General features: G+C 47.1%; 1 protein-coding gene across 3 annotated transcripts in view; it reads right to left on the bottom strand.

The window, feature by feature from the left end:
- The window catches only part of pdlim5b (PDZ and LIM domain 5b), a 67,474-nt gene that overhangs the window by 17,801 nt on the left and 34,929 nt on the right, over nt 1–14,744 (bottom strand). The window contains exons 4-7 of one of the 3 annotated variants that reach the window (XM_031558362.2): nt 5,897–5,927; nt 2,011–2,030; nt 320–340; nt 123–137 (exon numbers count right to left, since the gene is read on the bottom strand). In XM_031558362.2, the coding sequence (XP_031414222.1) occupies nt 123–137; nt 320–340; nt 2,011–2,030; nt 5,897–5,927 (87 nt within the window). Of the gene's footprint in view, nt 1–122; nt 138–319; nt 341–2,010; nt 2,031–4,978; nt 5,461–5,896; nt 5,928–14,744 lie in introns of all 3 variants that reach the window. The other 2 variants (XM_031558363.2, XM_031558361.1) reach the window with 2 other exon arrangements.

The raw sequence follows: 14,744 nt of genomic DNA, 5'->3' as shown, positions 1-14,744 counted from the left end.
CACACACACACACACACACACACACACACACACACACACACACACACACACACACTCACACATACACACAGACACACACGCACGCACTCAGAGACATACGCACACAGATCTTTCCTGTTTACCTGGGAGGAATTTTCCTTGAGGTGGACAGAGAGCAGAGGAGAGACGGAATGCAGCGGAGGAGTGGCGTGAGAGAGGAGACACAGAGGAGAACCAGAAGACAGGGAGGACAGAGAGATTTGCCACAGATAAACTAACCACGTTACTAAACTAAACAAACCAAATTCCTCTACAAAATATCCCACAAGAGACCACTTACTTCAGAATACTCTGGGGTCCACTACGGGGGGGGGGGGGGAGTAGGAAAGTAGAGTAATTGAATAAAGCAGGTCAAGACAAAATGATATCTGGATGTCATTACAATCGACCAGAAACACAAACAGGTATCCTTTCAGGGAAGACAATTATATCTGATTAAGGAGATATGTGAATTAGTAGAGGAAAGAGGTCTCTGACTAACTCAATACTGTTATTATCACACACAGCATCACAGGCAAATATTTATCTTGTCACATTCCACTGTCAGCAAGGAAATGAGTTATTTTGGCTTGTTTTAGTACTGGCTTATAGCCAAGATGTAAGCTCCCCTTGGTGATAAGTTATGGCTTATCACCACTAGGTGGCAACTGTGGGCTCGGTCTAATTGGCTGACTGGTATATGAATAGAAGTCATTTTTTCAAAACGCTTTGAGCAAACACTGCTTGAATGCAGATTTCCCATTTCCCAATATCTGTGTACAAAGCAAGGAGCACATTGGGTGTTTAAGTATGGTGTCTCTGCCTACCCCTGTGTGTGTGTGTGTGTGTGTGTGTGTGTGTGTGTGTGTGTGTGTGCGTGTGTGTGTGTGTGTGTGCGTGTGTGTGTGTGTCTCTACACATGTCTGAGTGATATATCCATGTCTGTGTGTTCTAAAGAGAATGGTGAGATGGGGAGCTCTGCTATTAATACACACCACAGTATCGTGTGTAATGAATGGCTGGCCTTAAATAAACACATTGACAGGGAAGACAGACACCCACAGATGCCACCCACGCACTCTGCACCAGGGCATGATGACATGCGTGTGAGACTGCGACAGTGCATTATACTGCCCTCTGAGGTCAGCAGTGTGGCAGTAACAGATGCGACAATGGGGTCGGAGGTCAAATTCTAGGTCACAATGACTTAAAAATCAAATGTTGATGCACCTATTTTAGTTCTTTATTCAGTACAGACGGCGTTATAGTGGCATGATCTTAGGTAAGTGATGGTGACAATACAGTGGCATACTCAAACCAGAGAACGTTAACTGAAGCCAACTATACCCCAAGGCCAAAACACTAACTCCATTTAATCGTACTTCCCTTTAATCATCTTTTCCCTCACGTCAAGAACATTTAATTCTGGGCCTATTCATCTCCCCGAGAACAGTGAAATGAGCTGCACCGGTGCGATAACTGACACAGGATCAGATTTATGTCTGTCGAGGGAGTGATGCTAACCGCATCCACATTCTGACTAATCAGAGGCCGGTAGTACACGCGCAAGGCTGAGGTACTTCTGTAAACCAACACACTAAATGATAAGGGTGTGCAGTGAGCCGTTGAACTGACTGTGGATCAGGGTTATGGTAGAATAGGTGGGAGAGCAAACCGCTGTGGCTGATGACGAATCTGTGGTCATGACACACACTGACAGCTGAATCCCCTCCGTTCTTCCACAGGCAGCGGCTTCACGTCCACACAGCGCTACGCTAAATGAAGGAACTATTAGTCAGAGGGTGGTGGTGGGGCTGGGGTGGGGTGGGGCTGGTGTTTATGAAGCATGCGAGTCAATTTCATTGCAGGAACCCAAATCAGTGCATGGGGTGTTTTTGTCAAACTCAAAAACACACGTAAACACACGTAAACACACACACACACACACACACACACATACACACACACACACACGCACATGAACACACTCACTTGGTCACTACAGGCTGCTTCTGTTGAGAAAAAAAGGGGAGTGATGGAACGAAAAGGTAGAGAAAAGTGGAAGACAGTAAAAACTGAAGAATGGCATTTTCATCAGAAGAACCCCTCAGAGATGCTTCACAGACACGTGAAACCAAACACTCACAAGTGAGCACACACACACACACACACATACACAAACACACAAACACACATGCAGTTTCTTACCTGCACAGGAGGAAGATATCATTCCCAAGATAGTTAATATTAGGATGTTTACTAAGTGCATTGACTCGAGACAATCTTTATCTGTCACTATGCTTGTTTACTGTGCTTGTTTACATACCACGTTCATATCACGTTATCCATCACATACAATCTGAGCAGGCCATAAAACTCAAATCCACTCCAAACTCAAATCAGGCCTCATGTCATAAGCCTTGTGACTGGGAGACTGAAGTGCCAATTAACTGATCCTTTGAAGCTATGTGGAGTCTTTCTCAGCCACTCATCTAGCCTACAAATCTGCCTGGACGACCACAGAAGATCCTACTGTAAGGCGTCACAAGAGTCAGGGTTTCCATGGTTCAAATACTGACCAAACGGATGCAAGGTCAGTGGAATTAGCAAGAGCCAAGCTTAAATTCACTCTCAGAATCTGAACTACTGCCGTGAATAAGAATGCAGCCCCTGTGCAGTGTAATTTAACAAACTGTTCCCATCACTTTGGACTGTTCATCACTCTTCTGTACCATCACTGACTAGATGTGAGATGGCACACATATAGAAGTTCACACTCAGAAACTGAACTTCAGTAAGTATAGTATAATTATAAGTAGTGTAAGTTCACCATAATTATGTCTCAACAGGTGCAATTTATCTGGAGGAGAGACACTGAAAATCACTGGGTCTGGCTGTGGCAGCTCAATTCCTACATATCACTGACACTTTCCATCACTTTGGACTTTCCATCACTAAATATTTGAGAGCTGACACACACACACACACACACACACACACACACACACACACACACACACACACACACACACACGTACAAGGTTGTGGCGGGGCATGGAACACAATCACAGATGCTTCCCCTGTGTTCAATGTTCACACACACACACACACCCATTAATGACCACAACAAAATTTTATGTCAACAAATAAAATACCTCCTTCTTGTGCTTTAACCTCTAAAACACATGGGAACAAATGAATCCAATCTCCATATGTACTACATAGCCCTATATTCAGCTCTCAATAAAATGCTATTACACAGAGCTGACCATGGTCCAGTGGCAGCTGCTGACAAAAGAAAAACACAGCATCTGTTAGTCCAATCCAGCCGCTAACAGCATGAGTTACAGCCCTGGATGGGCGCCATTATGTTCCTAGATTTTCCCTCCGTCCTCGAAGGTAAACAGCAGCACGGTTCTTGGTGTCCTTCTTGGCTGTTATGGCTTCCCCGGCTAATTAGAAACAAGTGCCAGGGTTCTCACAACAGCGTTTTGGCAACACCGGCGGCTCGGCTATCAATTAAAAGTAGGTGGGTATCAGAGGCCTTGCTGACTGCTGAGACTGCTAAAGCTGTAATGGTAGTTATTACCTAGCATCCTTAAGTAAGGACTCTTCAATTCAACTATACTAAAAGTGTTTTGTTATAAATATTTGAATGAAATGACCTCATAATCATACTATTCTCAGACAGAACTGCTGTCTCATTTACATTAGGTCATTTAGGAGATTGTATCCAAAGAGACTCACAGTATTGTAAGAGCTATGCAATCTTATCAGTGGAAGGAGAAACTTTACATTATCCTACTGTAAGAAGAAACATCAACAAGCTCCACAAAAAAGCTCCTCCCTTGCAGAACCTCCACAGAATCCTGTGTCAGTGTGTGTTATGCTCTCACAAGAAGGCTGCCCTCACAAGATGATTTGGGAGTCCGGGGAGAACACTGGAGAGCTAGAACGGTTCTCGTTTCAACCCCTGTCCTTCACACTCTTTTTTGTTCCCATTCCGTGTGAGAGCTGTCAAAAGCAACAGTGCTTGGGAGGTCAGCAGGTTTCCTGCAGAGTGAGAAGCAAGATCACACTGGTGTTCCATGGGGACACTTCACACCCTCTCACCCAACCTAGGAACACAACCAATCAAACCATCACACCCATGAGCACAGCCAAACAAAATCACCCCACCCATGAGCGCAGCCAACCAGATCGTCCCAGCCAGGAGCAACACCAATCACACGGTCTCAGGAGCACAGCCTATCACGATTGATGGAGCTCCAGACCAGCTGTATCCCAGACTCACACCGTTGAGGTTCGAAACATGATCCGAGAAGTATGAATCTCCGCTCTGCACCACTTCCTTTTACTATAAACCACCTGCAGAACTGATCTGTGACAGATGCCGATTGGGATGAAAAAGAAATGTAATATTTTCAGAAAACATTTGAATACCCCGACGGTGAATAACTCAGGTCAGTTCGCTCAATTGGAAACAATGAATCAGAACCATATTTGATTTGAACTTCGCAATGGGGCAGGTTTCGTCCAAACTATGAACAGTATGTTTTCTCCTGGTTCCCAAAAAAAAACATCTGTATAAGCGTACTTGTCTGTGAGATGAAACTGTCTGTGAGGGTAAAGGTGGAAGCGAGTTGAAGCAGAGATTCTGGGTTGTGTCTGTGTGTGTGTGTGTGTGTGTACGTGTGTGTCTCTGTGTGTGTGTGTGTGTGAGAGTGTGTGAGTGTGTGTGTCTGTGTGTCTGTGTGTCTCTGTGTGTGTGTGTGTGTGTGTGTGTGTGTGTGTGTGTGTGTTTGTGTCTGTGTGTGTGTGTGTGTGTGTGTGTGTGTGTGTGTGCCTGTGTGTGTGTGTGTGCTTGTGTGTGTGTGTATATATGTGTGTGTGTGTGTGTGTGTGTGTATGTGTGTGTCTGTAGTGCCTCAGGACAGTGGGGTTAGTATGTGACTCTCACCCGTTAAAGAGCTCCACACCCCCCTTGGCCTCCAGCAGCCCCCTCTGCTGTCCCATGGCCACCTCGACGGCGTTCTCGCTCGAGTACAGCTGGATGGGCGTGTTGTAGACGGAGGAGGGCGGCGGGGCGGGGCCCGTGTTACGGCCCGGGGAGGAGGAGGCCGAAGAGGAGGCCGAGGAGGAGGAGGATGGAGGGGGGAAGGCGCGGATAGGCTGCTTCTGCTGGTGCTGGGAGTGGACGGGGGCGGCGGTGGGGGCGGTGGGGGTGAAGGCCGAGGAGGCGGAGGGGATGAAGGCCACGCGGGGGGGCGTGGAAACCCCCGACGAAGGAGCTCCGCCGCCACCCCCGAAGGGCCGGGCCGTCTTGTTGTAGGCGGGCGCGGGGCTGCCCCTGCCGCTGCCGCCGCCCCCACTGGAGAAGGGCACGGGCGAGGCGGAGGTGTGTGTGATGGGCACAGGCTTTATGATCTCCTGGGGCTCAGCCTGATCAGGTCAACAGAGACACACACAAACACACACACACGTGCAACATGCTCAAAACACACACACAAACACATACACAGTGGCACAGCAAACACATGCAAGGCTACAGCTCCCACAGCAACAGTGTAGCATCGCGGAAGAGTAATCTACTCTTCTGGATTATAATCCCACAGAGCGATGCCACACGTGTAAATGCAGTAGTAGACAGGTGTTGTGGCGCTGAGATCATACATTGGGATTAGCGTGCCTGATCGGAACGTGAACACTTCTGCATCCATACTGAGGGGCTTCAAATACATGATTTTCAAACAGATCCACACAAACACTGAATCTTTATATGTGTACAGCTATGTACATTTATTACAGATAAAATGATATAACTGTTCATATCTAATAAGTGTGTAGAGGTGTGGAGAAGCGGGAGGTTACCACATACCTTAGCATCTGCCTTTGGAATAGTTGTGCCTCTGCAAAAAGTCAAAAGGTAAAAGAAATTAATGATGAATGCAGTGTACTAAAATATGGGACACTTAAATTTGCAGGATTTAAGGATATCAACACAAAAGAGCCTCCAAGAGACTCTCAAACTCAGCATCCTTGAGAAAGATCGCCTGCGTACATTAACACAAAACCTATGTGGCCAGTGGAAAATCCCCAGGAACCCTCAGAACACAGAGAATAAACATTTCAAGAATAGAAAGAGGTGTGGAGGGGAAAAAAACAAAAAACAAAAAACAAAAAAGCCCTCGTAAATCAGTGCTAATCAATCTGCTGCCCAACCCATGGCGTGTGGTTCCTGAACTCTATTTTGAAAAGCCCATTTAGCGTAGACCTTTTTTTTTTCTCAACGTGTCACGAGCCAGAAAAACATCTGAAAAACATCTGAGAATGTGAACACACCTAAGAGATGGCACGGAAACCACTCAAGAGCAGACTGAAGAGGGAGACATCAAACATAACAGGAGAAAAACAGACACAACCTATCCAAGAAGAGATGGAGAGATAGACAGAGAGATATATAGAGAGAGAGAGAGTGTGAGAGAGAGAGAGAGAGAGCAAGATGGGGAAAGCATGGCTAAGATCATGTGGACTACTCCAAATACCACACAATTAGAGAGGGATTATGCTAGTAGCCCTCGCATCATTTTTCCTGTTTTCCTGTTTTCCTGTTCCCTAAACCTGCCACGGCTTGGTGGTGTGCGCAGTAGGAAAACCGATTGAGGATACACCGCAGTACAGTGGAATGTGTCCCCTAATGTCAGAGAGATTTACACGAAATCCTTGCTTTGCACTCACATCCTCTCGCCGGAGCCTCGGAGTGGAATATCACTCTTCAAAAAGTATTTGTGGTGATGGCCCAACGTTTTGGTAAAATCCTGGGATGAACATGTCAGAGTATGTTAGGCTTAATCCACAAGCATGAAGCTGCCTGTGCCATGGATATCTGGAGAGCTCCTTTTCCAGTGTGAAATGTCATGCCACTTGAAGGAAATCAGGAAAAAAAAAATTGGATGATCCTGATTCACTGAGGATAAGTCCTCTTTTTGAGATAATGACATCTTGAGATGGGCGTGACAGTGCTCTAGACAGTTTCCACTTTTGGAAAGTCATGAGCAATGCAGTAGGGATGGTCTTCATGACACTGCTGCTTCTACTGCTACTGCTATCGTAAAGAGATGACACATTACTGCCTCTAGACCTATATTGCTATCACATCCTGCTCAACAGTTCAATAGCTGAGAATTTCACTAAAAAAGGCCTTAACCGGTCCTGACCCAGCTAGTTCATCAAAAATGTATATTAGCTCCAACCCATTCTGACCATTTACTGCTATGCCAAATCCATTTAAACGTATTTAGGTTATACCAAGAATGATGTTGTGATGTTGAATGGTGTTATGCTCGCAGAATGAAACAAAAGTTGGTATTTGACCCTTTAAGAAAAATGTGCAATGTTTGAGAAAAACAAACAAAATGCCCCTGAGTTAAAGAGTCTGAGTTTGGTAAGAGACAACCAAAAACCCTGAACATTCGCAGGTTGGCATTTGCACACTGGTATATGCCAGCGACTGTGCAGTCAGCTTTTTCTCATTAATCACCATTAAAACGAAACATGCGGCCAAAAGTTTCATAAACAAGTCTGCTCTCCGTGTTCGGGACAATGTGGCCTTTTTTCTCTCCAATGAAAACCACCGTGATTCAGCGCGGTTCGTTACGGAACACGGTCACACTTCCTGTCTGTCCGTTTCTTCCATAAAAGGGTGGCTGTGAGACAAGAGATGCCGCATTAGTGCAGAGGAACTCACAGACTCTCACCAAAGGCCCTGCCTGCCTTTGGCTGGATGGTGAGAGAGGGGAGATGGGGGGGGGGGGAAAGAGGGATCGGTGGAAGAAAACGAAAAAAAAAGCAACTGGGAGGCTGATTGGAAGACAAGAAAATGAACCGAATAACTGGGGAGGGGAGAAAAGAAATGATGAATGTGATGGAGGGAAGAAAAATCTAAATGGGGATGTAGGGACATAAACAAGAGATGGATGGGTGGAGAGAGATAGAGAGAGAGAGAGAGAGAGAGAGAGAGAGAGAGAGAGAGAGAGAGAGAGAGAGAGAGAGTGATGTGATGTTGGGAAAAGAGAGCAGAATGGGTTGGGATCAGAATGATTGAAACGATGTGTTAACTCAGGTCGACCGCGCCAAAGTTTATCAGTGGTGAAACGAAAATGAATCCCAGAGTGAGGCGAACTGCTCCAGCATGTTACGGAGCGACTGAACCACCAGCCAGAATACACTGGCCAGAATCTCTCCTGGTTCCCAGACACCAGAGGAGAGCAGGCCTACTCAAGGGTGGTCTGACAAGACATCTGGGTTGCTCCACATCCCCCGAAAAACCATTCCGGTGCAGAGAAGAGGGAAGGAGTTTTGACTGCGATGGGATCATCTGATCTTCCCAAAAAGTGTTTTTCTGTGTGCTCTGGACGGCAGCAGACGGGGCAACAATCCTGTGAGTTTCGCACGGACTAAAAAAAACTAGGCTAAAGTTTCAAAAGGCACATAAACATGTTCCCTAAATGAATAAAGCCCTACAAGATTCCAAAATTAAGCATATCCATTTAAAAACATATAACGTGCTGCGTTAGGGGAAATTAGCGGATGGCTATTTGAGGATAAATTAAGTTAGGCCTGACCATCCATTCCAGAAACAGACATATCTCCCAACAGTGGGAGAGAGAGAAGAGAGAAGAGGAGAGGAGAGAGAGGAGACAGAGGAGAGAAGAGAAGAGGAGAGAGAGGAGAGGAGAAGAGAAGTAGCTTCTGGGCCATTCTTTCTGACCGTAATCTAATAAACAAACGCCGGCGGAGAGGGCCGAGGGGGAACGGCCAACATTTCATTTAATTTCCAATATTTATGCACCAACTGAAGCCACAGTGATTTAATGTGCTGTTGTTCTGCCGGCCAGGCCATGAACAAAAGCATTTAGTTCATTATTTGCATAACTTAGTTTATAAGGTCATGAGATCCCTGAGGAATGATGCATGAGCTTAAGGACAGCAATTAATCACTGCCAGACTTCAAAACAGCCTCTCACTGAGTCTGCAGAGCAACAGCCTCTCACTGTGTCTGCAGAGAAACAGCCTCTCACTATGTCTGTAAGGCAACAGCATCTGTGAATGTCTTCAGCCTGTGTGTGTATGCTGATCACTGTGGCCTGGCCCTCACTGAGAGCTGTCACAGTACTACAAAAAAACAAACAAACACAACTTATCTCTGGCGTCCGTTCTCTCCCCTTCGTCTCGCCCCCCTTCACCTGTAGTCCTCTCTTTATGTCTCTCATCTTGGTCACCTCTCTCACTTTCCTCTATCCCTCTCTTTTTCACTGTTCCCCTATTCCCTACTTTATCTCTCTCAATCTCTCTACCCCCCCGCCACCCTCCCCAACTGCTTCCACTGCCTACGGTCTGTCTGTCTCTCTCTCTCTCTCTCTCTCCTCTGGATTATGCATGTATGTATTTGGTTTCTCTAAACGCTTTGCCATTTCATAATTCAATAGCTGTAACTGGTGTTGGCAGATGCCAAGTCCTTCTCTCTCTTTCCCCTCACTCTCCCTCTCACACTCATCTCTCTCTCTTTCCCCTCTCTCTCCCTCTCACACTCATCTTACTCAGTCTGGGAGAGAACAGGGCTGAACGTGGGCCTAGCCAGAGCTCCACCATTCCACTCCGACGTTGCCAACGACAACAGTCTGGCACATGCCACACATCTGAGTGATGGAGAGGCTTCAGAGTGGCAGCCCAGATCACTCATCGGAGGCCCAGACAGCCCACGTCCCCCACGTACCCCACCATCACCTCCTCACCCCCCAACAGCCCCCTTCCTGCCCCAGGGCTCCCGAAAAAAACCATCAGCCTGTCCCTGGCGGCTCGGGGGGCAGGTCTGGAGAGTGCGGGGAAGAGTGGTTACTGTTTGAAGGGGTTTCCACTGGCGAGTGCTTCAGCTGTGAATCACCCCAGCGAGAGAGCTAACTTCGCACTACGCGGAGACTTCAAAAGCCGTAGACGTAATTGTTTTAGACTAATGAGTGCTGTGTTATGCTCACAGGTGCCGCCCCGGAGTCCGGTGAGCTCAGAGCAGCTGGGGAAACGCCCGACACACACACACACACACACACACACACACACACACACACACACACACATACACACACACACACTCACACACACACACACACACACCGTGGAAGGGGCGCGCGGGGCGCGTTACAAAAGAGGAGAAAGAGAGAGACAGAGATTGAAACGTCTGTCCAGTAACTGTGCAGCCAGGTTTGAACTGCACAGAGGGTGGTGACACACACTCACACACACGCACGCACACACACACACACGCACACACACACACACAAACGCACACAAACACACACACACACAAACACAGAAAAGACAAAGGGGCTTATTTTTAGCAAGGCAGGACTCATTAACATTCTTCTTGCTATCCGCTGGTGAGGAGTGAGACTTTTAAGACTTTTAAGACTTTTCTTTGAACTCAATGTTGCCTGTTAAGGTGTTAATGGCCAACTTAACAAGAAGCAATGTGGTGAAATACAGGCACAGGAACATGTATATCTTCAGATAATCCTCTGTGAGAATTGTTAAACTGGAGAGGAATCCATGTACAGTAAAACAATGAAGTGCTATAAAAGTGATGGTAATTAGTTTTATACCATATATTGAAGATTCAGTCTTAGGTTTGATCAGTCAGGATTCAGGTTTATTCTTGAAGAATGGCGGCCGACCATTTGTGAGACAGAGACTTTCAGATCCATCCTCCCTCACAGAACTTCACCTCAGCATATCTGACTTGTTCCTTGGGGAACAGTCTGTTAAATACACTGACATTAAGGGGTGTTACCGTCTATTCAAATGGGCCATGCATGCAGGGTTCTTTGTCTCGACCTGGGGGGGGGGAGGTGAGACCAATGTCGCACCTCACTCCCCTGGTCAAAATCAAGTATATTCACCCTGGAACTGTTTACATGCTAGTTAAGTCCAAATAAAAGTAACAATTAGAACTAGGTATAATATCATTGACTTATTGACTATGGCATATTCTTATGACCTATGCTGGTCCCTTCAAAAGTAACAGAGAACCCTTAAGGGAACTATGTGTATAGTTTTGTTTTGTTTTTTTAATAAATGTATGACTTCTGCATTGTGCCTTTGAATAAAAACCTCCCATACATGCAAGCTAGACTGGTAGAGCACCTGGCTAGTAACAGTAAGGTCAAGAGTTCAGTTCCAATGCTAAAGAAGACACATGGGGATTCCATAGGATACCACTATGAATACTGTAAGCACTTAGAGCAAGGCTGTCTTGCACCCCCTGCATGCACACACACACACACACACACACACACACACACCCACACACACGTGCAGACTCACACACAAGCAGATGTTTCATAATGTCTCCCAGATTTTATGAATGTGTCTCAGGATAGCTTTCCAAGGACTCGTACGCTAGAGAACTGCATAATTAAAACCATAGGAGGAGCAGGTCTGAGCGAGTCTCTGGACCCGTACCTGGACTCAATGACAGACAATGAAACTTACAACTGTGAAAAACATATGACCCCCCCCCTCCCTACATAAAATACAATTTGAGTCATTTTTCAATGCATCTAAACACAGAGCAGAGGGCAAGGCTTCCCCATGGCTTGTGCAACTTACAGTGTGTTGACAACTAATACGTACAAATGACATTTCCAGCGCTGAATTATGATGTGATGAGGGATGTACCTGGGAAACACAAGAGCCCCCCCCCCCCCCCCCCCGCGCCCCGGGGGAACCCAGCAGAGGCCTCGGGAAAATAACATGCCGTTTAGGGTGAGGAGATCAGACAGAGGCTTTGACAGAGGATCAGTGCGGTGTGCAGATTCCAGGGTTGAACTGCGAACGTTCCAGAGTGTATGTTCCACGGTAACGCAGATACAGCACAACACAGCGCACTAACATACACACACACACAAACATACACACACACACACACACACACACACACACACACACACACAAATAAGCACACACACACACACACACACACACACACACAGTCTCAGTTGCAGGAAACTAACAGGTGTCTGGCAATCTGACTAGTTTGCTCCACTGAGTAAGCGATGACAGTATGTGTAGAATTACACAGAGCGGGAAGGAAGCCGATGAAAAGAGAGGGAGAAGGGGGGAACAGAAGGTGAAAAGAAGGGAGGTGCAGAGGAGGAAAAGAAGGGAGGTGCAGAGAAGGAAAAGAAGGGAGGTGCAGAGAAGGAAAAGAAGGGAGGTGCAGAGAAGGAAAAGAAGGGAGGTATAGAACAGTCACAGAAACAGTCATGTGAACAACTAACAGAACAATTCATTCATGGGGACTTGTTTTTAGAAGAATGAAGCCCCCAAATGACTGCATCCGGCAGCTATAGGCATGACGGTGGCTCCAGCTGTGAAGGGGGCACAGGGGCGTGTGGGTGGGCATGGGCATGTGTGTGACGAGGTCAGTGAGTGTGACAGATAGGGGGGCAGAATGGGGTGACGCAAATAAAACGCATCCTGGCAGCGGTCCATTCTGGGCAGCACAAAAGCTCCCCTGCGTCACAAGCTGGCCAAACGGCGGGCCAGAGAGACAAGTCACCATTCATGGTTCTTAATGCTGATGCACTGACTCACCGATCAGCACCGGAGAGCCCCCTCTCTCACCACCCCCCCCCCCCCCCCCCCCCCCCCCCTCACTGGGACAGCAGGACTGTTCACACAGCAGCCATTCTGGCGCCACCTGGACCGGCTGGGGATTCATGCTTGCGGAGAACAAAATAACTATTAGGTGCTCATGGAAAACTGCACGAGTCTTTGGCAAAGTAGAAGGAATCATTTATCTAGAGAAGTCCTCCGTGAAAACTTCAAATGAGGGAGCTCAGTTAAATTAACCTTTAAGTGTACCTTTCACCACCCCTGTCCATAGGCACGTGTTTTAAGGTTTTCAGCGTACTTTCTTTCTTTCACATACTTGTTTAAATACACAATGAACTAGGCGCGCAGTACTCTTTGGCTGCAGTGGAGTATATATCCCTGCATCTGTAGTGTGGGGGTGGGCTGTGGAACAGAGGATCATTATGACACCTTCAGGTGGTCTGGGAGGCTGCGTCTAGGGGAACACGGATGCACCCGAGAGAGGGGAGAGAGGGGAGACTGTGACTCGTCTGACCACCCAAGATGGTTGTGAACACAATGGAAGATAAAGATGCGGTAGGTCCGCCTTAGCTGGGCTCAGCAGATACAGCTATGAGGGTGGTTCTGCAAGTGTGTGTGTGTGTGTGTGTGTGTGTCTGTATGTTTGGGTGTGTGTGTGTGTGTCTGTGTGTGCACGCGCACACATGTGTGAAGAGGAAACTGAACAACACTGCTGGAGTGGCTGTGTGAACCACAGAGCCGAGGTTTGTAGTAGACCATTCCCCCCGGAGCACCGAGTTACACTTTCTCAAGCCAACAGAAAAGGTCAAGGAGAAAAATCTGAACATACTAGCTCAGCTGGAAAACATTCAGAGTGATCTGATTTGTAGTGAAACTACAGGGTTGACAGATGCCAGACCGGAGGACAGGGAGAAGTGTGGTGTTTTTGGTGACCTTCTGAGAGTGGTGGCAGTTAGGCCAGCCACACCAAAGAACCTCATAAATATGACACGCACACACACATGCACACGCACACACACACACACACACACACACACACACACACACACACAAAACACATGGTTACATCTCTAGGAAACTCGCTCACCCACATGCACAGACACACCCACAGGCACACACGCACACACACTGACATACACACCCACACACACACACACACACACTAACACACACTGCAGTCCTAATTAAACCGAGTCTACTGACATCCAGATGCACAAGGCCTGTGAGACACATCTACACATGCGAGCACCCTGCTCAGTTTCCAACGGCCCAGTTGTCATCTCGAGAAAAGGAGAGGTTGATGGTCTGTGAAGACCACTATGCAAGGGGGTTTATAGCTGCAGAAAGGGTCTCTGTAAACCCATAATTCCAAGCCACACCGTGGTTTACATCAGAGGGATACCAGTACAAGCTTACTGATATCGGTATCGTTCATAACAAAAACGGAAAGGTGTCATAGTTCTATACATTTTCACAAATAAAACCCTTGTACTTCAAAGCTCCTCTCACAATGACTGTAAACACAATAACGAAGGTATCTCCAAAGGCATTCTACAAGCATCCCTACATCAGATGACAGATCTGTAAACTGTAAGCGTTCTTAAATACAGAAACCACTTCTAGACTGCACTCTTTCCCCCTAATGTGTGACACTATCCATTTAAAATGTACGAGAGCCAGTTCCGTCCCCCCCCCCCCAGACTCCAGGGTACTTCAAAACCACTTCACACAGTGTCCTCCCCCTCCTGCGGCTCCCATGGGCCCCATCTGGCTGTAAACGGGTGAATGAAGAAGCAGGCGGCTTTTAAAGCTGACACTGGCAGAGGCCTGCGAACAGCCGAAGGGGCACCAAAAACCACAACGCATTCAGACAGATACAGGATATCTCAGATGGGGGGGGGGGGGGGGGGGCAGGGAATGCTGCTGCTGTCAATTATTGCCTTCCTCGTGTCTTACATGGAATTTGCCAACAACCTCCTCTGCCTGTCTTTTGTATTCATCCGGTGGATTTGTGTTTTCTTTTTTTTTTTCTCCATTTTATGTTAAAAGAGAGATGG

Source organism: Clupea harengus, chromosome 21 (genome assembly GCF_900700415.2).
Source record: "Clupea harengus chromosome 21, Ch_v2.0.2, whole genome shotgun sequence".
Taxonomy (NCBI): Eukaryota; Metazoa; Chordata; class Actinopteri; order Clupeiformes; family Clupeidae; genus Clupea; species Clupea harengus.
The sequence above is the reverse complement of the archived record's forward strand: the minus strand, read 5'-3'. Positions and strand labels throughout refer to the sequence as shown.